The 24329-nt window shown below is 39.5% G+C and overlaps 1 protein-coding gene across 1 annotated transcript in view; it reads right to left on the bottom strand.

Annotated features, from left to right (window-relative positions):
• The window catches only part of LARGE1 (LARGE xylosyl- and glucuronyltransferase 1), a 515425-nt gene that overhangs the window by 82553 nt on the left and 408543 nt on the right, over positions 1-24329 (bottom strand). Inside the window, exons 8-9 of the mRNA XM_008064872.2 lie at positions 17765-17877; positions 15769-15894 (exon numbers count right to left, since the gene is read on the bottom strand). Coding sequence (XP_008063063.1) covers positions 15769-15894; positions 17765-17877 — 239 coding nt within the window. The remainder of the gene's footprint in view (positions 1-15768; positions 15895-17764; positions 17878-24329) is intronic.

Below are 24329 nucleotides of genomic sequence, written 5' to 3'. Positions count from 1 at the left end.
TTTTAAGTATATAGTTTAAGGCCATTAAGTACATTCACACTATTGTGCAACCATCGCTACACTCCATCTCCAAAATGTTTTCATCTTCTCAAATTGTAGCGCTGTACCCATTCAACACTAACTCTTCACTCTTTCTTCCTCTGAACTGTCATAACCACCATTCTACTTTCTGTCTTTATGAATTTGACTCCCTTGGGGGTCTCATGTGAGTGTAATCATACAGCATTGCCCTTTTGTGACTGCCTTAGTTCACTAAGCATAATGTCCTCAAAGTTCATCCACGATACAGTATATGTCAGAATTCTACTCCTTTTCCAGGCCTCCCAAGGTTTTCTGTTTTGTTTTGTTTTTTTTTTCAGTTGGAGTCTCACTCTGTCACCCAGACTGGAGTACAGTGGCTGCTCCCAGCCACCGCAGCTTTGACCTGCTGGGCTTTGGCGATCCTTCCGCCTCAGCCTTCCAAGTAGCTGTAACTACAGGAGTGCACTACCACGCCTGGTTAATTTTTTTGATTTATTGTAGAGATGAGGTCTCGCCAAGTTGCCCAGGCGGGCCTCGAACCCGCAGGCTCAGGCAATCCACTCCCCTCAGCCTCCCAAAGCGCAGGATTCGACTCCTCCCAAGGTTTTTAGTTGCACTGATTTTTATAGAAGTTTTATGATTTTATTATTATTATTTTTTGAGTTGAAGTCTCACTCCATTGCCCAGGCTGGAGTAGTGACATGCTCACAACAACCCCAGGCGTCGACATGCTGGGCTCAGGCGATCCTTCCGTCTCAGCCTTCCAAGTAGCCAGAACTACAGACATGCACTACCACACCTGGCTAATTTTTTTATTTATTGTAGAGATGAGGTCTCGTCAAGTTGCCCAGGCTGTTCTTGAACTTGTGGGCTCAGACAATTCGCTCACCTCAGCCTCCCAAAGTGTGGGATTACAGACTTGAATCACCGTGTGGGCACCATTTTATTTTTGATAGAAAAAGACTTTAGAGCTTAGATGTTTCCTGTGCCCTGCCTGGTCAAGAAAAGTCATTTATTACAAGGATACAGACCTTTCTAAACATTGCTTCGATCTGCTGCCATTTGCCCACTGAGAGCTGAACCCAGAGTGCTTTTTTTTTTGACTCAGAGTCTCACTCTGTCGCCCAGACTGGAGTGCATTGACTGCTCTCGGCCACTACAGCCTCTACCTGCTGGGGGTCCGGCGATCCTTTCGCCTCAGCCTTCCAAGTAGCTGGAATTACAGGTGCGCGCTACCATGCCCAGCCAATTTTTGATTTTATTGTAGAGATGAGGTCTCGCCAAGTTGCCCAGGCGGGCCTCGAACCTGCAGGCTCAGGCAATCCACTCACCTCAGCCTCCCAAGGTGCAGGATTACTGGCTGAGCCACTAAGCCCAGCTAGAGTGCTTTCTTTAGAAAGTCATTTCGGCCGGGTGTGGTGGCTCAAGTCTGTCATCCCAGTACTTTGGGAGGCCGAGGCAAGAGGATAGCCTGAGCTCAGGGGTTCAAGACCAGCCTGGGTAACCTGGTGAGACCTTGTCTCTCTCTACAATATATCAAAATATTAGCTGGGTGTGGTAGCGTTTGCCTGTAGTTCTGGCTACTTGGAAGGCTGAGGCAGAAGGATGGACTAAACTCAGTAGTAGGACAATGCTGGGGTGGCTGCGAGTATGTCACTGCATTCCAGCCAGGGCACAGAGTGAGACTCTGACTCAAAAAAAGAAAAAGAAAGTCATCCCCTTCTCAATTTTTGACCAATTATACCCAAGTCCTAGATTATGGCATATATAACTTCAATTTTACAATACAATGCCAGAGCATGTTCCAATTTAGTTGCATCCATATACACTCTCTCAGCAGAATAGGTGAGCTTCTACTGATCAATTGGGACATTATAGTATCACTCTTCCAATCTGGTCGGTATTGTATGTGGTCTTAATTTTTTTACTTCCCTGATTAACAATGAGGCTACACATCTCTTCACCTGTTTACTAGTCAATTTCTTGACAATTAAGTGAAAGGATTATTTATATCTTTTACATATTTTTCTTATTAACTAGTAAGAATTTTAGTAAGACTATATTAGTAAGAATATATTTTGTTTGCTACTCTTTTGTCAGTTATATGTATTGAAATATCTTTTTTGGGGTCCCTTGATAGAATTATTAATTTCAATGTGGGCCAGGCTCGATGGCTCAGCCCTTAATTCCAGCACTTTGGGAGGCCGAGGCAAGTGGATTGCCTGAACCTGTGAGTTCGAGACCAGCCCGAGCAACTTGGCGAGACCTCATTTCTACAATAAATCACAAAAATTAGCCAGCCATGGTGGCGTTTGTCTGCAGTTGCGTTTACTTGGAAGGAGGAAGGAAGGATCATCTGAGCCTAGCAGGTCGACACTGGGGTGGCCGTGAGCATGCCACCACACTCTAGTCTGGGCAACGAAGTGAGATTCCAACTCCAAAAAAAAAAAAAAAATTCAATGTGAATGAATTTATTGATTCTGTCATTTATAATACATGCTTTAGACTGTTGAATAAATTCTTCTCTATTCTGAGGTCTTATGACTAATTTCCTTTTTTTTTTTTAAATAAAAGTTTAGTTTGGCCTTTTACTTTTCAGTCTGGAATTAATTTTGTGCACAGTGTGAGACAGAGATCCATTTTAATTTTTTCTGTAGGATAATCAGGTGTCATGGCACTATTTATGGAAAATGTAATCTTTTCTCCAATGATCAGCAATGCCATCTCTTCTTTTTTTCTTTTCTCACTCCTTTGGAAACTCATGGGGCATGCTGCTGGGTCATCTCTTCTTATATCAAATTTCCATAGATGTGTGGATACTCTTGGATTCTCTACTCTTTTCTATTGATTAACTGGCAGACTCCAGAGCAAATTTTCAGCAAGTTTGTGGTAGGTTTTCAGTAGTTACTATTTATGAGAGTTTTTGACATAAATAAGGATTTAACTTTATCAAATAACTTTGCTGCATCTATTTAGATGATTATACAGCATTTCTCTTTTAATCTATTAACATGCTGAAGGATGCTTGTGGATTTTCCAATGCTAAATCACCACTGCCTTTGCTGGAATAAACCCAACTTGGCCATGAAGTATTATCTATTTCATACATGACTGCATTTGGTTTGCTAAATATTTTGCTTAAGATTTTTATATCTATATTCATGAGTGAGACTGGCTTACAATTTTTCTTTCTTGTAAGCTTCCTTCTCAGATTTTGGTGTCCATAATATCCTGGCTTCACTGAATAGGTTAAAAAGTGTTCATTTTCCCCTATTCTCTGGAAAGTTATTTAAAATGAAAAATATCCTTTGATTAAAAAAAATCAGTAGAACTTATCTTTACTCACCATCTAGGGATGCTGTTTATTTGGATGGTTACAACATAATGCAGACTGGGATAGGTGGCTCAGCCTGTAATTCTAGCAGTTTGGGAGGCAGAGGTAAGTGGATTGCCTGAGCCCGAGGGCTTGAGACCAGCCCAGACACCTTGGCAAGACCTCGTCTCTACAATAAAATCAAAAAAATTAGCCAGGCATGGTGGCATATGCCTGTAGTTCTAGCTCCTTGGAAGGCTGAGGCGGAAGGATTGCCAGAGCCTAGCAGGTGGAGGTTATGGTGGCTGTGAGTGTGCCACTGCACTCTAGTCTGGGTGACAGAGTGAGACTCCAACTCAAAAATAATAATAATAATAACGCAAACATATATTTTTCTTAAGTCAGTTTTGGTAAATTACACATTTCTAGAAATTTGTTCATTCCCCCTAAGTTCTCAAATGTATTGACATAATGTTACTCATAGTATTCCATTATTGTCTACAATTCTGCTTTATCTTTTTTTTTTTTTTTTTTTTGAGTTGGAGTCTCACTCTGTTCCCCAGACTGGAGTGCAGTGGCTGCTTCCGGTCACTGCAGCCTCGACCTGCTGGGCTCTGGCGATCCTTTCGCCTCAGCCTTCCAAATAGCTGGAACTACAGGTGCACGCTACCATGCCTTTAATAATTTCTAGCTTTTGATTAAAAGTGAGACAGTAGGACTCTTTCTTTCACTTGAACACTTAACAGGACATTGTAGGGTTATTAATTGGCCTACTTTCAATATTGTTGTGTCTCAGAGAATAAGGAGGTTCAAGGAAAGGGAGAGAAACAGGAATGGCTGTTTGGTGGAGCATTCAGAACACATACAACATTAATAAATTAAATTTGCTGTCTTATGTGGTCATGGTTTGTGGCTTCTCAGAACAATTGCAATTAGTCACATCAAATATCACTGGTCACCAAAGCAGATACAAAAATAATGAAAAAGTTTGAAGTATTATGAGCATTACCAAAATGTGAGAGACATCACTGTTCCAAAATCTGATGTTCCCTAACAGAAAATCCTCCCCTCACAAGAGATTAATAAGAAATGGAATGGGATTCTTAAACATTACAGCATGCCAGCTTTTCTGAGACTCTAGACAGCTACATGGCTTGTCCTCATGTATGTTTTTGAATCACTAGCCATCACAGGGATCATTCAGACTCCCCAGCTTTGTGTTTTTCAAATTAAGAGATTGCAACTATAGGGTTAACATGTAAAGACTTCTAAGTTCTCTAGCTCTCTACTTTTTTTTTTTGGCCTACTTTAAACCTGTTGAGTTTTTGTAAGTGTTGAGGTAAAACTCACTGTGGCATTCCAGCCAAGATTTTTAAAAAGTCTTATAGGTTTTCAAATAAAGGGCTTTACATATTACAACAGCTCCATGGTAACCAACAACCTAGAAATCCTTTGCAAATGTAAATTAAGGTTTGTCTGGCCAACAATTGCTTAGGGTGAGGAAGTAGTTAATTAAAGGATTGCTATTCTAAAAAAAAGATTAGATAAATTATTGCAAAAGTTAGGCTCTCGGTCAAACAGGCGAAAATCTGGATCTCAGAGCAATAATGTAAGGTATAACTCTGTGTGACAAAAAAATTGCATTGTCTGCCACACAGAGACAAAAAAAATACTGAAAGAAAAAAAACTTTAAAATGCTTCTCCATTCATATTAAACATATTGACTAGTCTAGCACTGAGATCAGCAAACAAAAGATAAATTTGTTACTAATTTAAGGCCACTTGGGGATTTTGTTTTTCTCTTATACTTTTTTTTTTTTTTGAGTTAGAGTCTCCGTCTGTCGCCCAGACTGGAGTGCAGTGGCCACTCCCAGCCACTGCAGCCTTGGCCTGCTGTGCTCTGGCGATCCTTCCCCCTCAGCCTTCCAAGTAGCTGGAACTACAGGCGTGATCTACTACGCCCAGCTAATTTTTGATTGATTGTAGAGATGAGGTCTCGTCAACTTGCCCAGGTGGGTCTCGAACCCCTGGGCTCAGGCAACCCACTCACCTCAGCCTCTCAAAGTGTGGGATTACAGTCTGAGCCACCGAGTCCGGCCTTGTTTTTCTTACATCATTTAGCTAGTCCTAGCTAAAATGTAAACGTTTGAATATTTAACATGAAACTCATTTAAAACAGATAAAAGGAAAAAAGAAAAGGTAAAAGGGATTTAAAAACAAACAGCAACAAAAAAACTCCAAACTGCTTTATCTAAAACTTTGGTCCATAACATTTGTTAGATTAGTTGCTAGAGCAAATAAAATTTAGCCACGTGAACAGGTCCTAATTTTGTTAGAAATATAATTTGGAGCCAATTGTCTTTTATAAACTGGTGAGTTTGTATTATTATCTCATGACTAAAACTATAAAATAAAAGCCACAAGGTCTTTATGTGTGTATATATATGTTTAGGTGTTTACATGTGTTTACTCATGTGAACATGTATTATATGTTTTGTGTACATAGCAAAATCTGGCATAGTTGGCACACACACACACACACACAAAAACCCTAAGAGAGAATGAGGCAGGTAATTTTAGTACATGAGGGAGGACCCAAAAGAGACTGAAATTATTTTTTTGGAGGGCAAGTCTCTTAGAGTACAGGCTTCTCCCACTAGATAAGTAAGTGTGCTTCTCCTATACTAGGTAAGTAAGCGTTCTAGGAACCAGTTGCTTGACATCAGTGTACCAGCTAGTGTTGTTGTTCGGCTTCAGTGAATTTTTTCTCTTTTTTTGTGGAGATTCTTTCAACATGTTTGCCCATTTCGTTATGGTTTACTTACGAGTATACCTGACCACACCACACTGAGTGTTCAGCAGTTTTGACCGAAAACACCCTCCTTATTTGCCCCACCTTGCCCTGAGCAACTTTTCTGTTTGTTTGCTTTCCAGGATGAAAAAAATCTCTAAAGGGTAACATTTTGCTACTGTATAAGACATGAAACAAAAAAAGGCAGAAGCATCAAAAGTGACGAGTTCAAAAAATGTTTTGAGCAGCAGAAAAAACATCTTGATAGGTATATTGAATCAAACAGAGTACTTTGAAGGCAACTGAAGTTAAACATGTAAGAATGAATACACAATTTTTTATAAATACAGCCAGGCTCGGTGGCTCGGCCTGTAATCCCGCGCTTTGGGAGGCTGAGGTGAGTGGATTGCCTGAGCCCGTGGGTTCGAGACCCCCCTGGACAACTTGGCAAGACCTCATCTCTACAATAAATCAAAAATCAGCCGGGCGTGGTAGCGCGCGCCTGTAGTTCCAGCTACTTGGAAGGCTGAGGTGGAAGAATCGCCGGAGCACAGCAGGTCGAGGCTGCAGTAGCCGGGAGCGGCCACTGCACTCCAGTCTGGGCGACAGAGTGAGACTCCAACTCAAAAAAAAAAATACTTTATAAATAAATTCCAGGGTATTTTGCCCCCCCCCCTTTCTGTAGGTTACACATAGATAGGTAAATTTCTTGTAAGTGGTTTCAAAATAGGGGACATGTTCAGACATTGCCCACCCTGCGGCTAGAATGCAAACTTACCCCTTAACTCTTAAAAGGTGTAGAAATGGTAATCAGCCCACTTTTCAGTTCATGGTTAACATAATATCACTGTAAAGATCTATGAAGTTTCCTGTCAAAGGCAAGTGTTCAGGAAAAACTCGCCCCTTAACTCATCAAAAGTGAAGAGATGGTAATAGAAACTCAGATCGGATACCACCTGTAGCCCACCCTCTAGCAGAATAATCACTGAACAGGTATGTCAATCTTTTTGTCAAAAGTAAATGCATGATCTTTCTCTCAAGGTGTCCATGCCAGCCAGGCATGTGTGCTCTCTCACTCTCGTGCTCTAATAAATTATGTTTTAAAACTATACCGGCTGCTCTGAAATTCCTCTTAGTGGCGAGCCAAAAGATCCCATCCATACTTCATCCAGCAACAATCCTATTCAGAATTATCAGAACAGACAAATGATCACACATGCAAAATATGCAGTAATAAACCCAAATGCTTTTTAGTTCCTGTGGTTTAAGTAAATCTTTGATAAACAAGCTGATTTTAAAAATCACTGATAAAATAAAAATAGAAATGTCTCCAAAACTGTAAGCATGCATTTTTGACTGGGTTTTATATTTGTATTTGTTATATTTATATTTGTTTCTGCTAGATGTTTAAGGTTGTGAGACTATGAACCCAATTGAAAAATAGGATAATCTTTGTATAACTCTTTGATAAGTAGGACTAGTTTCATAATATTGGTTTAATAAAAAAATAGCTGTATCTTCTGCATTATAGGTGAAATCCCCATGTATCTAACTTTAAGTTTGTTACTTAGCCAAACATCTGACATTCACAAACTGTAAAAATGGCTAACAAGAAAGTATCTTGAAATGATGACAGGCTTTGTTCTCATAAGGAATCAAAGCAAACTGTTAAAAATAAATGTATTGGGTAAATGCAAACAAGATAAATATTTATAAATCAACTTTTTATATAATTTAAAATCTTAAGGTTATGTTGTATTAAATTAAATAATAAATACTCATCCAATGACTGGGTTATTTCCAAACAAGATATAAAATGAAAACAAACTGCTGAACAGAAATATAAATTATCCTTGGTTTCTTAAATATGTTAAAATCTGTTAAAATGCATACAAAGTATGCTATGGTAAAATGTTTCTAAACCTTACAAAGTAGTTCTCATCTATAACATACTAATGTGTGACAGTTCAAAATTTCTTGCTTCCTAGGTTTTCACTAGAAATTAAGGTTACTAAGAGTTAAAATTCTATTTTCTACATAAATATACATTTCTGTGCACAAAGTGTACCAAAATAAGCAAAATGTGTTTTGATAAGAAAAATTATAAAGCATAAAAATGTGTTCTTTACTGAGAAAAAAGAATCACTTTGTGTAATTCAGAGGTTATTTAAAGGTTGTTTCAAGAAGTCAGTTTAGAATGAAAATAGATCTGAGACAGACAGGAACCAGTAAGTAAGAGATAGAACTGTGAAGAAAGCAATGAGTATAAAGATGTATTTTATAAGGAAGGTTAAAAAGAAAAAAGAATAATTTTGTATGAGAAATAATCTTGTGTGGCAAGTTTCTGTCTTAAGTAAAATGGTTATTTCATAAAGAGAAAGCACAGGGTAAAGCAGCAAGTTTAGAACTTTATCAAGGTTCTAAGTCATTATATGTTTGTGAAGGATGCATTTATGAAAGAAATTCTGTATGCGATCAAGTTGGCTGTTATTAGTGGGGAATTATTTATAAGTCTTTCTAAAGACTGAGGTTTGATATTAAACATACACTAATACAAAACTAAAAATTTGGTCCCCTATGGTGGAGCAAGTTTTTCTTAAAGTGCTGACCTGCACTTAGTAAAACTGCAAGAGCTTATAATTTTGAACTCTGACATCTGTTTCTTCAACTGTCCTCTTCTAAACTGCAGTTTCTCTTTCTGTGAATTTTTTCTTCCTGTGACTTATTTAATTTCCATAGTTTCTGATTAGAAAATGCTATCTTCTTCACTTAGAATGGTAATTTCATTTCTTGAGGTGGAGTTTTCCTCTTGAAGCTTCTTAGAGTCACATCTCAGAAATTCAATTTTGCTATATTTTGCTGCATTGCTGTGTGTGATTTGCAGGTCATATATCACTGCCTTCTGCCTTCCTCCTTGTCCCCTTGGTATAACTCTCTCCTTTAACCTTTTTATCAGCTTTGGTAATTTTTTTCCCCAGTTGTAACTCTGCTGTTATGGCCTGACCCTGAAATGTTTATCTTGAAGACCTGCAAAGGCAATGTTCTCCTCCAGTATGACTTGGTTCTGTACTCTTGGTTTTTCTAGATGTGCCTTAATTGTCACATTTAAACAGAAAACTTCCTATGCTGTTACTAAGAATACCATGTATTTCCCTGCTCCAGGTCGTAGTTTTCTTGTTTACATTTTTGTATACTTATAACCTTGGACACGCTCTTCCTATATCTGATTAAATTCAAGTACCTTTTCACCACGTTCGACTTTCAAGTTATCTAAATTGGCTTCCCACAAGGAGAAACAGTCACACTGCAGGTTGTTCTTTACCTTTTTAGAAACTGACCTAAGAAACAAAGATTTTACATTTTATCAACATAATATCCTATATTGTCTTTATTAGGTTTGATGTTTTAGGAAAATTGAGCTTTGAAAGGGCTAAGGTTCCATGGATTTCTGTCAACCTTTTGATTATCACTCTGTTAAATAAATCACTATTATTTCACAATGACCCGTGATCCTGTTCTGATCAAGTATTTTGAAACTTTAACATCTTTCCCCAATATCAAAATTCTAAATTAACTCTTTTTGACCTAAAATTAACTTTTGGATTTCCCAGTAGGTCCCCTGCAGAGACACAGAGAATGTATCTTTCATCTTGAAGAAATATTAAATAATTAGGCTTATTTTGTAATATGGGAAACATTGTCCAATAATAAGTGATACTAGATCTTCTTTGAATTACACTTATGGGTATATTATTGACATAAATGTTTCAAAATTATATAAAATTCTTAATGTGACATCAGTCAAAATCTTGGATACTGTTATATGCCACGAAAATGACTAAATTTCCTTGTCAATTACTGATTATAGTTTTGAATTCTTCTCTAAAAGCATTTGCAATCAGATTCACAAAAAGACTCTAACAAGTAATCTTAGGTACAGGAGTCTATTCACTTTAAGATCAGTAGACTAAACATTAATTTTTGAGAACGCTAATGAAGAAACTGATGAATTCGTGAAACTATTCATCAAAATCAAGCAGAACAAAATTAATTATGAGATTGACTGATAAAAATAATTTTTAAAACTTTTATTTAAAGCATTGTTGGTTCTTCACTTATATGTTTTGTTTTTTAGATTTAAGGAAATTTTTTTTCTTAAGCTATCTACAGTGCACAACAATTTGGTAAAGTATACTTCTGTGAACAACAGTGGAACATCTTTTATCCCTACTTGATCCCTCCAAAATTCAAAAGCAATCTGTATTATTTTTAATGGCAATGCGATTATTTGCATAAGTTCAGTAAATTTTGCTCTTTATAGCAGGACACAATTGTAAACACGCTATATTACCAAGGTTTTGACTGAAATGTCCTATTTGAGAATATACATAAAATGTCTGGCTTCTAAGGTTCTCAGACTTATAGTAAGTGAATAAAAACAATCATTTCCAGCAGTCTCAGCAACCTTAAGACTGTGGGTATAATCTAAAGTCTGTCTTGGTTTGACTGTCTTAGCCTCAAGAGTTTTTTTTAAAATCTGAGATTACTATGTGGTGGAATCACTATTATTGCAGGCGAAATTTGAAAACAACTAAGCTTATTTTACAAAATTGTCTTCATCTAACTATCTTTGGTAAAAATTGTGACCACTGTAGGAAGAACAAGTTATGTTTCTAAAGAAAAGATACAACACACCTCTGTGTTGCTTTCAAGTTCTTGTTATCTACCTATAGACTAGATAAGATCCTGAACTCTTCCAGAGTCTTCCAATCCAATTTTCTTCCATGAAATTACTAAAAATGAGAACTGCTCTTTTGAAAGTCCTAAAAACTGAAACTAGATGAATTTTGAGAAACAAGTCTTGTGTTTGATGCATAGGCCACAGGAAAAGTTCCCCAAACTGCCTGCTGCCATAACCAGAAACATTCAAACTGCAAACCAGGATGATAAGCTAATGCTTTCATGCTGTAGAAAGCATTTCCCAAGAGTATCATAATGATACACTTATCCCTCTTAATGCCTACATTTTTCCACCTAGCAAGATAATGACCATTTTATTTATTCAATTGGCTGCCTTTAAGCCTAGGTTTATAGCTCAAAATCCTTATGCACATATTACTATGATTTTTACTTTGTCACATTACTATGATTTTTACTTTGTATCTTCTTCTTTAAGATTTTGTATCTGTTACTAGCCAAATTTTTGCAGAAGTACAACTCCTGACAGAAAAATGCTGGCCCAGCACTTTAAAATGATAACGTGCCTATGGAACAGACCAATTGAACTCAGCATGAGAACTTTTCCCTTCAAACCTCCATTACTGCTCAAATATGGCTTTTCCTAGCCACATTCACTTCTCCAACACGGGATAAGACCATCAACCCAGGAGAGGTACCTCTAGACACCAAGAGACATCAAAACCTAACTACAGAATTGGTGATCTGTGATGTTTTTGCAGAAAGATCATGATCAAAAGGGGGAAAGGTGAATGTTGTCATAAATAAAATGAAGTCACTTAAAAAAAACCCTGACAAACAGAACCAGGGAAGGTAATAAAGAGAGGCATTTCACATAAAAATGCTGGATTACAAAAACTATCACAAAAGACTCTGCAAAGACCCTTGCACAGATGCTACCACAACATTACACAAATACTTTTACAAGGACATTTGCCCAGCAACTGCCTATTCAACTCCAGACTGGTGTCACGTTTGTAACTGATCTTTGTAGCCAAAGATAATGATCTCAAGACAATTATGAAATCCTCAGTTTTCCTTGAAAAACCATTGTCTCCCTTTACCTCCCTGAATATGCACATATCCAATGCCCTATTCTAGAGCACAAGTCATTTTCTTTTAGAGAAGATCTCTCTATTATTTAGTTTTATAATACTTTATAAATTTCTTTGCATAGGTATGTTTGCAGTAAATGATCTTCATTTTTTTCTCTATCATACATGAAAGATTATTTTGTTAGGTATACAACTTGTTATAGTCCCTTGAAACATTGAAAATATGCTCATTTCCAATTTTCTCTATTACCTCTTTCTGATTAGACATGCCCCAATTTCTTTAATTCTCTCTCAGCTTTTTCATCTCTTTTTAATTGTGTGTTGCATTTTGGGTAACTTCTTATATCTCTTCCAGTTAACCAATTCTCTCTTCAGCTGGTTTTAATCTACTGCTTAACACATTCATTTGATTTCTAATTTCAATAATTATATTTTTCACTTCTAAAAACACTAATCCAAATAGGGCTATCCATTTTTGAGAATCTACTGTTCTCCTATTCTACTTCAATATTCTTTTTTATTTCTACACATAATAAAAGTACTTAAGTTTTATATCTATGATTTCAATACCTGCAATCTTTGAGATCTCATTCTATCGTCTTTAGTTTTTGCCCTTTCTCAGGGCAACTTATTTATTTCCGTGTGTGTTTAGTGACTTGTTAGTGCAATGCTCACTTTCCTTGAAACCTCCCCTAAAACATTCTAAAGCCTTCTTTTTGAGTATATTGTTCCAGATCAGATTTGTGCTAGCATCTCCCAGGTGCCTGGCAAATTTCCATTTTTTTTTCTATTTTTGTGCCTACACATGTAATTTCAGCTCCCCAAATAATATGAGCATAGGTTTAAAATTAGAAATTCTCAAGGGAAACATTTTCCCCTCGTTCTGCTTAAAGTCAAGGGTAAAATAGATAACAATCTCTGCTGTTTTCTTCTACACTATGGGTTTTATTAACTGTTTATCTACTGAGGACACTACTCTTCATGGATCTTGACTTTATGTCAAGAGGGTCTTCTAATTGCTTTTCTTCCTGTTGGCCCAAGGTCCTAGTCATAGTATTTCAACATGATTCTATGTGTTTAGGTCTATTGTTTTGGTGTAACTTAGGATAGCATTCCCTCTTTTGAACAATAAATTATACAGTCACCTACTGAGAAAAACGTCCTTACACTCTCACACAGAGCACTTCTAATGCTAGATATGAGGGTTTTTTTCCTACATTGAGCAGTTCTCCAACACTAGCTGGATGTACTACAATTTAATTCAATACTGATACCACCTCCCTGAAGAAGACATCAGACCCCACAGGTTAAGGGCTCAGTCCCACAAATACTGTCCCACTTCAGATGCCAGTTGCATGTGCAGACCTCAGGTACTTCTGAGTAACCAGTTGTAAAGCAAGGGTCCCATGACTTCCTTGTCGGCTTCAATAATTTGCTATAATGGCTCATGGAATTCCAGGAAACACTTTACTTATGTTTATTGCTTTATTATAAAGGACAAAACTCAGGGACAGTAAGAGAAAAGAGATGGCCAGAACAAAGTACTATGAGGGGGCAGGGCAGAGCTTCCTACCCTCTAGCACCAATAGAATTCATCAATCCAGTAGCTCTTGAAATCTTGTTCCGGAGATTTTATAGAGCTAGATCTCTAGAACACTCTTCCCAGAGGTCAGTGGAACTTTCTGAGTTTGAAAGTTCTGTCCATTTCATCACTTGGTCCTTCTAGTGACCAGCTCCATCCTGAGTCTATCTACGGCCCTACCCTAAGTCATTGTATTAGCATAAACTCAAGTGTGATCCTAAGGGGCTCAAATAAATAACAAAAGGCATCCCTCCTATTCAGGAAAATTCAAGGGTGTTAGGAGGGTTTCAACAGTTTTAGGCACCTGGAATTAGAAACAGAGCCTGAATGATGTCTTATAAAATCACACTTATTTTTAAACCAGGCTCTCTGTCCCCAGTAATTCACAAATCACCCCCAGGGGCAGAGGCCACAGCCAGCTATTCTTTGCTCTTCCTTCTGGATTTACACTCTACCATTGTTTCTGGCCTCTGCTTTCTTTACTTACTTTAGGACTAATCAACGATACTTTCAAAGCACTTAGAACGCTTTTTATATAGCATTTTAATGTATTCTTTGCAGGGCTGGTTTTCTTTTCCTCCTCTCGGAACTTCTATTCTTGGAAATATTCCTGTTTCATCTATTTTCTTTCATCTAACAAGTACATGATAGATAGAAAGAACTGCATAAATGTTGACTGAAAAATGAATAATGCAGGCACTTGTTTTAAATATTTTCTAATATTTGCAATGAATTTCAAGTACAGTAAAAAAAAGTGCTTTTTAGCACTATGGTTTCTAGAAAGGTAAATTACAAAAATATTTTGAAAAAAATGAAAGCGCTTTATGGACAAAGCTGTTCATCTTGACATAATATATATTTGTGAAAATTGTGAAAACAATTAAGGTTAAGGGAATGGGTAAGTAATGGACTATTGTATAACTACAATAGTATGATGTTCATTAACACCACATGGCTAACCCAGAAAATGCTTATGATATGAAACAAACATAAAGCAGAAGATAATATTCGTCACTTGTGACAAGCACGGACCTAAGCCAACTGGAAAATATTAATTTATTAAAGGCAAGCTTTGGGATCATTTTTCCTTTTGAAAACTTGCAGTTATTGGTAATGTAGTGTCACACGGATGCCTGTACGCACTCCCTCTTTGATACAACCTGAGAGGCAAACACACTTGGTAGCAGACAGGTCTGTGTTCAAATCTTTGTTCGGTTGCTTCATAGCTGTGATCAATCCTTCACTCCTCCCACTGTGTGTAGGGAATTCTGACACACTCCTTAGCTCTGGGCTCAGTCACAGGACTACTTTGGCCAATGGGACATTAGCAATAATGACTCAAGGTTTCCGCCTATGCATTATGGCTTCCTCTGTCTTGCCATGAAAATATACCAGGCTGACCAATGAAGGGACAGAAGACACGCTAGAGGACAGTGGACAGCCGAGTTGCCCCAGCCACCAGTCATCTGATCTGAAGCTGACCACAGACTCTTGGTTAAGTCAGTAAAAATCAGAGAAACATTCAGCCAGCCTGGAGACTCATCAACTCAATAAATGGGTGTTGACTTAGGTCACCAGTTGAATAGTTTGCTATGCAGCATTATCTATGGCAGTAGATAACTGATATACTCTGTCGTCATCTTTCCACAACCAGGTCCAACCACTGTGTTTGGTACCTGGAGAGTGATGATGAAGGCTTTTTCTGTCACTCCCTTCTTTGTGAGGGAGAATGAGGCATTTATGCTTGCATCCTTCTCCCACACCTATCACAGCACCTGTTATTTTACCTTTTACACTTATTTTCTTACATGTCTCTCTCATCCACTAAGCCGTGAATGACTTGAAAGCAGAAAGTGAGTTATTCACATCCACATCCACATCCACAGCACCTGGCACAGATCAGGCCCTCAATCAATGCTTTTGCTAGAATTAAATGAACGGATTTGGGGAGCTGATGTGAACCAAAACAGCCGGCAGCAGATGGCAAGAAGAATAACCACACAAGGTGGTTCTTATGCCAGGAGGCTTTAAGCTTTCCAGAAAGCCAAAACAAGGGTGAAAAAAAGAAACCTAACAAAGAAGAAAAGCATAGCCTTCCTGCTCTCCTGTGTCCTTATCTCTCCCACCACATTGAACATGAAGCGCCTGGCCATCCATGCCCCTGAGAGGTTACCCAACCCAGCTTCTCTCTACCAACTGCAGGACCTCACCTACTTTTCACGATGCACCCTCCAGCCCCGCATCCCAGCACAGCCTGTCTTGACCTTACCTTTAGATCAGACACATCTCTGTAGCACTGCTCGGAGCGGGTATGGTCTGACAGCTGCACATTCCAGAAGCAGGGGAGCTGGTACACGAGGAAGGGGTTTTGTTTGATGACAGCATTAAAAATATCCTGGGGAACAAAAGTCAAAGACACAGTGAAGACAGTCAGCTGGGTCAAGCTCCCAGTTTTGGCTCTTAAGGCACTGTATCCCCTCTATTCTCTTGGGCCTCATGCTCTGAACACAGGTTAGCTCGCACTGTGGGGCATTTCTTCTGCTTTTTATTTCTAGGAACTCTTGGATAGAGATGGAAGAATGCCCCAGGCTGACTTGAAGCCCAAGGGTCCTGTTGGTCTCACAGAGCACTATCTAGCCATGTCTTGTGGGGCCGGCAGGAAGCATCTTCACTGCCCTAGCCAGCATACAATACATGAAATCTCATTCCTTCCCCTCTAGTCCATCCTATGCTGGAGCCCTGTGTTATCCATCCTGAGCGTCCCAAAGAGGAAACTGTGTGATGACAAGTATCCCTGCTCATGCAGGGGCTGAGACAAATTACAGATCCTCCCTTTCAGCAGTACTTCCTGGGGCTTTCGGTGGACTCAGTGATGGATGCTCCTTGGATTCCTGCAGGCAACGGTGCCCAGAGCACACATTCTCCATTTCAAAATTGGAGTCTGACTTGCCTAGGCAGGTTTTTACCTCTTTTGGGCTCCTCTCCAAGCTCTTGCACCGGGCCATACTTATTAACTAGCTGTTGACAGGTGGTACCGGGAGGTGAATCATGGGCCTTCACGGCTGGAGATGGCTGAATAAACTATCCTCATTGGACATGGACATACTATTGCTAGCTTTTGGGGACATGCTCAAGTCATTGTGACCTGACTTGAAATATGAGGACGGTGGACAATTTTCCCCTCAGGTTTAAAACAGCTACTTGGGTATTATTTTTTTCTTAAACTCATTCATTATACCATATCTCATGTTTGAAAAAAAAAATCAGTTTCTGCCTGCTTGGGAAATACTGAATAATAATGCTTGAAAAAACAGCAAAGTAACCTGCAGAGTTTCTTGTTTCCTCTACATTAGAAAACTTTGCAGGAATTTGACGAACCAGGCAAAATAGAACATCAAACAGAAACATGCAGAGTAAGCTGGCTCTCTGGATGACAAAGGAAAGGATGAAATGTAGAAAACCCAGAGAAATCATCTTCATGCCTCAAGATGGCTAGGAATGCCACGGGGAGATCCCAATCTAAACTTGGGATCCAGCTAGATCCTAGGTCAAAGACTCGAGTCCCCTACATTTCAAAATGAGAAACGAGGTATTTTACAAATGTTTGCTAGTAGATTGGTGGAGTTCAAGGACTTTTTAGGATTGCCTATATAACAAGGTGGTTTCTGGAGCCAGGAACTCTGTCCTTTCTATTTAAAGATATTCCTCTTAAGTAAAGGGTCACTAGTACTGGATCTAAGAAAAACACTTAGACTAAAAGTTAGACTGAGTGTGTGGTTCCTACCTGTAGTCCCAACTACTCAAGAGGCTGAGGAGTGGGGATCACTTGAGCCCAGGAGTTCAGGATCAGCCTGGGCAACATAGCAAGACCCTGTCCCCTCCCCCATCCCCCAAAAAAGTAGACTTTATTTTCCAGACAGGCAAATGAAATCTTAGTAGGGAAATAGGCTGTGACATTCTGGATTCTCAGAGAGCAGGTCCTGGGCATTTCATACTGCCAATGAAGAGGGTCTCCTCTTGTCACACCAGATTGCCACCTACCTAAAATTCTGCTCTGTTGAGGTCAAGTACTGTACCCTTCATTTACCTCTGCCATCCTTTTTCTGAACATGACCCCTGGTATGCACAGTATTCAGTATAAGTATAAAGAGTACAGACTCACACTATAGGTAGAAAAATAATCCAGACCCATGTACTCTTAAGTTTCTTGGAGAAACAGCATCAGGTGCTAGGGAATAGCCATGCCTTCTAACCTGGCCACTCACCTGGTCAGCTAAGGATGTGGAGAGCATGCCCATGAGCTCCCTCTCTGCGGTCAACCTCCACATCTGCTCCCACTTCATCTTCCGCAGTTTATCCAGAAGCAGCAGGATCACCCCTGGGCAACAGCAGAGAACAGAGAAGCAAAAATCAATAGTAAGACAGAGAGCCAGGCACGCCTGTTCATGACACAGCCCGCTATAGCCTCTTGGGTACTATTTCTTGCACAGAGAAGAGGTCTAAGCATTGCTGTAGGTAAGTCTTCCTTTTATTTTATTTATTTTTATTTTTATTTTTTGAGTTGGAGTCTCACTCTGTCGCCCAGACTGGAGTGCAGTGGCCGCTCCCAGCCACCGCAGCCTCCACCTGCTGGGCTCCAGCGATCCTTCCGCCTCAGCCTTCCAAGTAGCTGGAATTACAGGCGCGCGCTACCACGCCCGGCTGATTTTTTGATTTATTGCAGAGATGAGGTCTCGCTGCCCAGGTAGGTCTCGAACCCGTGGGCTCAGTCAATCCACTCACCTCAGCCTCCCAAAGGCACGGGATTACAGGCTGAGCCACCGAGCCCGGCTCAAGTCTTCCTTTTAAAGGTCCTTCCAGTGAGGCTTCACTATATGGGGCACATATTTTGGAGCTGAACACACGTGGGTTCCATTCTAGGCTCTGCCAGTTACTCAGAATGAGACTTTGAGCCATCTTTCTGACACATCCTCAAAGTATGCAGAACAGTAACACAGAGGGCTACTGTAAGGATTAAGTGAGAAGAGCAAGAAAAGCCTAGCACTTTCTGGAGACGGATGGTGGTGATGGTTGCATGGCAATGTGAATGGCAATGTGAATGGACTCAATGCCACTGAACTGTACGTGCAAACATGGTTAAAATTGTAAACTTATGGTATGTATATTTTACCGCAAAAATAATTTTTTAAAAATCCTAGCTCTACACCTGATACATACTACATGAGATATGACAACCCACCTAGCCTTAGTTGATAGATGGAATTTGCACAATCCATACCGTTTGCCCTTGCATACAAAAAGCAGCTCCTCTGTGACATGATCATCTGGGGACATCTTTGCCTATTTGCTTGGCAATTACTGACAAGTCATATGGGTTTGCCTCAGTGCTCCTGATTTCAAAAAGTTCTTTGGCCCACCCATGTTGTGTTTTTAAGATGAGCTCCAGAAGTCTTTGCGCTCATAACAAACAAACAGAAGGAGGTTGGTTCTTCTTCCTTGCTGCCTTCTTTCTTTAGTTAATTTTTTTTGTGGTAGGCACCTGGGTAAATGGGAGACTGGAAAAGGACATTCCCCTTGTATATGCTCTTCTGTATTTTTTAAAATGTTAAAAAAAAATAACTAAGTGTATTACTCAGGCAATAAATAAATTAGTTAAAATTTAAAAAGAAAAGTCCATTTCAGGTTAGCTGAATGGCTTGGAAGCAGCCATCTACTACCGGGTCAGTTAGAGTGTGCAGAAAAAGCCCAGAGCACAGAACATGAAAAGCCAAGAGAATTTCCCTGCAGGCTTCTGCAGTCAATTTGGAGGATAGAATTGTAGCACCCATGGGCCCCTGAATCAATCTTCTTCAGGATGTTTAGCTCAGCAGAATGGTCAGTGGAGAAAGTTCTAGGCAGTTGGAAAATGATCTTAGTTGATACCTAATACATGCATTTCTAACACTGTAAGAAAGAAATGGAATCCCCCAAATCACACATTAATGACAACTCTTAGACTATTTACTTATTCCAGGGGCCCATATTTAGAGAAAAAGTATATTAATCATTTAGTGAAAGGTGTTTGGTTAGGAAGAGTTGAAATAAAAAACATTGTGTGTGTGTGTGTGTGTGTGTGTGTGTGTGTTTGGTTATGGGGAAAAATGGAATAATACATAGAGATCTGAAACTGTAAGTCAGAAGAGCAAATTACATCTACTGCATATCTCTTTTGTACTCTGTTAATTTTGTGTACATATCACTCATTTCCTTTAATGCTCCCAAGTTCTCTGCAAGATTGATTTTGTGGTCCTTATTTTATAGGTGGGAAAACTGAGGGGTAAATCAGACACTTGTCCAATTCACAGTTCAAAAGTAGCTCTGTCACGTTCAAACTCAGATCTGCCTGACTCTAAAGTCAGTGCCTCTTTGGTTAAACCTCACAGAACCCCAGCAATGTCACTTTGGAATCACGGGACTAGGGTCCAGACTTCTTTGACATATAAAACGAGGAAAATGCTACCTGTTCCATACAGCTCAAATAACAGTCATGCCCCCTTGTGGTAGGCTGGTGATGTTTAATCATATGCTCTCCTGGGAAAAAAACACCACAAGATTTGTAGCATCTGCCAACTGCCATGGAATAGATACTTCTATCGTGGTTAATTTCCAGCAAATGATATGATGTCACTGAACACTGAGGAGGGGAGAAAGGTACACAATCCCTCTCACCCCCAGTCAGTGTGGGCTCACTCAGCCCACCACTGAAATTGTTCCCTAAATATGGAGACATTTTTAGAAACACTAAAGTTCACCACAAACATATTATCTAACTGGTTCTTTTGGGGAGAGAGGAGAAAAACATCCACAAAGTTACAAACGAAGAGAATACAGTGATACAAGTCACTGGTCAGTGATTTTTTAGATTCCAGTCAAACATGCATGTGAAGGAGAATTTCATTAACTCGTATTGCAAAAACTGATACACAGAAAAATGGGGGGGAGGGGTAGAAAGCTATAAACAATGATGAAATATATCAATGCACATTTTGAAGCCTCTAGAGAGGTCTGTGATAGATCTATCAGTCCCCGGAGACTGAGCTGAGAACTGATGCTTTTAGATGGTGTGAAGACTTGGTGAGTAATAAGTGGCAGATGTGGTTCAGCACTGTTTGTCAGGCTGCTTGGGAAGTGGGGATGTCAAAAACTGATAACTAAATGCAGAAATGCAGGACCATTCTCCCAGTTAGCCAGCCCTTTCCTTGGGGGAATTTTAACTGAATTCTTAAAACTATGAACTATTTCAAACCAACAAAAAAGTACAGAAACTAATATAATGAATACCTACCACTTAGATATAATAGTTGCTTACAGATTGCTATATTTGTTGTTTTTAAAAAAACCTTACAGATAAATCAAAAGTTCCTCCATCTCATTCTACCTCTTCCCTTTCTCCGAGACAGCCAGTATCTTAGAGTGGTTGTGCTTTATTTCTATGCACAGTTTTACATTTTTATCCTTTATGCATACAATAATAAATAATAAATGGTATTTTTAGTGTTTTGTATTGCACATTTCCTATTACAACTTGCCTTCTCACCCACTATTATGTCTTTAAGATTTAACTGGGTTAGTACTTAAATACCTAGTTTATTCATTGTAATCACTCATTCATTTTTTTTTTTCAGTCCGAGTCTCACTCTATCACCCAGGCTGGAGTGCAGTGGCACGCCCATGGCCACCCAAGCGTCGACCTGCTGGGCTCAGGCAATCCTTTGGCCTCTGCCCTCCAAGTAGCCGGAACTATAGGCATGAGCTATCATGCCTGGCTAATTTTTTGATATATTGTAGAGATAAGGTCTCATCAAGTTGCCCAGTCTGGTCTCGAATCCCTGGGCTCAGGCAATCCTCTTGCTTCCACCTCCCAAAGTGCTGGGATGGCAGGCTTGAGCCACCGTGCCCAGCTCACTCATTCATTTTATAAATATACCACAAGCCATTTATGCATTCCCCTACTGAAGGACATTTTGGTTGTTTTCTACTTTTTTGCCTGAATCTGTTTTAGAAAAGCTAACCTAAAATGTTGGTTTGTCACGGCATCTCACAAAATCAAAAGTCCTTTGGTGTCTCAGGGCAGTCTGCAGAACAAGCCATGACCCCATGGTTATGGCCAGACCCATCTGAGTCTTTCTACAATTTTATTTTATTTCCTTTAGTCAGGTCACTCCTTCCAGCAAAATCGTTACCACAGGCTGGGCACAGTGGTTCAAGCCTGTAATCCCAGTACTTTGGGAGGCCAAGAAGAGGGGATTGCCTGAGCCCATGGGTTTGCGAGCAGCCTGTGCAACTTGGCAAGACCTCATCTGTAAAATAAACAAATGAATGAATGAATGAATAAATAAATAAATAAATAAATAGTCAGGCATGGTAGCACGCGCCTGTAGTTCCAGCTACTTGGAAGGCTGAGGCGGAAGGATCGCCTAAGCCCAGCAGGTCGATGCTGGGGTGGCCGTAAGCATGTATGCTACTACACTGCAGCCTGGGCGATGGTGTGAGACTCTAACTCAAAAAACAAAACAAAACAATACCATAGCACTCTGCCATGGAAACAACCTCGCCCTCTGCCTCTGGAAACTCAGTGAGCCAGTGCTCAGGCTGCTTTTCTCTCTGAAATCCCAGAACCTTTGCTAAATAGACCATTCTCTGTCCCTGGATTTAACCAAGAATCAGAACTCCAAACAAACAAATAGCCCCCAAAAAACCCATAAGCACACATGTCGCAAAGCTTATGAATTTCACTCTTAGCTTCCTGTTAGTCTCACAACATTTTTAGAAAGAAGGCAGGTCAGACATTACTCTTGCCTTTGTATCAGTATGGAAACGCAGGTACTAAGGAGGGAATTGACATTTCCAATGCCAAAGTGCTGGCCAGTGCTTCCTATTGCCCTGTTCATCTTAGAACGTGAGAATGAACGAATACCATGTGCTCTCTGTGCCAGCAGGGCCTAAGGATAGCTTTCCTTTGCATCTCGACATTTGAAAAACTGTGCTTCCTGCTAAAGATAAAAGCCATACATGCTCTTGGTCAATACAGGCCAACATGGGCTCATGGGAATCAGGGCTCCCGGGCCCTGCAGCTGGGCCATATGCAAGCTGCCCTTGACATACCAGAAAGACTGGAAAGGACTCTGACTGCCTTTAATCATAAGTCCTGCCTTCAGAAATTATTTCTCCTATAATCCATTTCAGATTTTTTTTTTAATTGCACACCTGCTATGGTTCTGTACACTGGGTTAAGTGGGGATTTAGCAGGTTGTAAAACAGAGTCCTTGTTCTCAGAGAGCAAGATCTGACAAGGAATGAAGATGGGTAACCAAGGAAATGCAAAGCACTTTGATAAACGGGAGAGGGAAGAACCACGAGTGCTGGGGTACAAAGCAGCTAACTGTGGCATGTGAAAGCATTAGTGAAAGACATCTTGAAGTAAATAAGGCACATGCCACAACTTAAGGATGAAGTGAGAAACAGAAAGGGCAAAGGTCAAAACAGACAGGCTTCTGCCTTCAGGGCAGTGGTCTCAAAGGAACAGGCTGCTGAATAGCTAGCAGGTAGCAAACATTTCCCACCACATTTGTACAGCAGACCTTAAAAGGTAATAACTCATTCCCCTTCTCTCAAAAAAGAAAAATTTTAAAAGCTTGCGTATAGTTGTCTAGTATGGGTAAAAACATTTGTCTTTGCTCATAAATCTATAATTAACCACAAATTATTCATACAACAAATATCCTTGCATTTTTCGACTGATGCAGCAGATTGAATTCTGGGAACATCGGCATTTTTTTTTTTTGGTAGCTACCCCAGAAAGGGACACAGCATGTAATGAAGAGCTTCAGTGGATGGACTTGGAAAATGTAGTCCTGACATCATTGCTTACTACCAACATGACTCTTGAAAAGTCACTGTGATTCTGAGCCTCAGTTCTTTACCTGTATATAGTGACAATCCCACATTAACTCCAAGGTGATTCTGAGGAATAAAAAAAAAAAAGCTATCTTGAAAAGTATTTGGTACAGTAGGAAGAGGGCCCATTAATGCTGAAGTGAGTATTGGTCATTAATGTCCATACCTAGTAAACCACTATCCTGAATTCATGGATCATTCTAATAATCTTAAAAATCATCTTGTGTACATGGAATGCACTGGACATTTGAAATGTCTGCAATATTTAGAAATATCTCCAGGCCCACAGCCTTCTCAGTCTTCTGACAATAGGTAGCTTACGGTGTCACAACCAATATGCTGAAGAGATTCCTTGGGGTTATTGCCAGTGACAGCTATGAGATACAGCCACAAGAAGGAAAAGAAAATAATAAAGGAAAAAAAAATTCACCATATGGAGAATTATGTGCATAAATTGTGTTCTTAAGTAGCTAAAGAGTCTGTTTAGGATGTTAACTAATAATCATCATCACATTGATATGAGCTTATAAGAGAATCTGCCTGTTTCTTCAAAGGTTAGCAGTTTGCAGCCAGGTCATAAAAGTTGAAAAACAACATCTCTAAGAGAAACAGAACTCTATTTATTGACATCACCCCTATGGTGCCACACTGATGACTGTAAAGGGCTTTCAAAGTATGAAGTGGTACATAAAAGCTTAATAAAAATAATGGTTACAGAAACTATACATTTCCTCATTAAGGTATCTAATTATCGCTCACTGAACTTGCATAATTCCCACCAGAATTAACAAAGTATGTGCATGCATGCAAAGTGGAAATAGTCTTTTAAAGTAGATGTTGGTTAAAATGATGAAAATAGCTCCATCTGAAATTGGACATTCTCAAGCTGACACA

The sequence above is a fragment of the Carlito syrichta genome, unplaced genomic scaffold, assembly GCF_000164805.1.
Source record: "Carlito syrichta isolate Samal-C Ts95f unplaced genomic scaffold, Tarsius_syrichta-2.0.1 Scaffold308088, whole genome shotgun sequence".
In the NCBI taxonomy this organism is placed as follows: Eukaryota; Metazoa; Chordata; class Mammalia; order Primates; family Tarsiidae; genus Carlito; species Carlito syrichta.
This window is presented reverse-complemented; position numbering and strand designations above follow the sequence as displayed.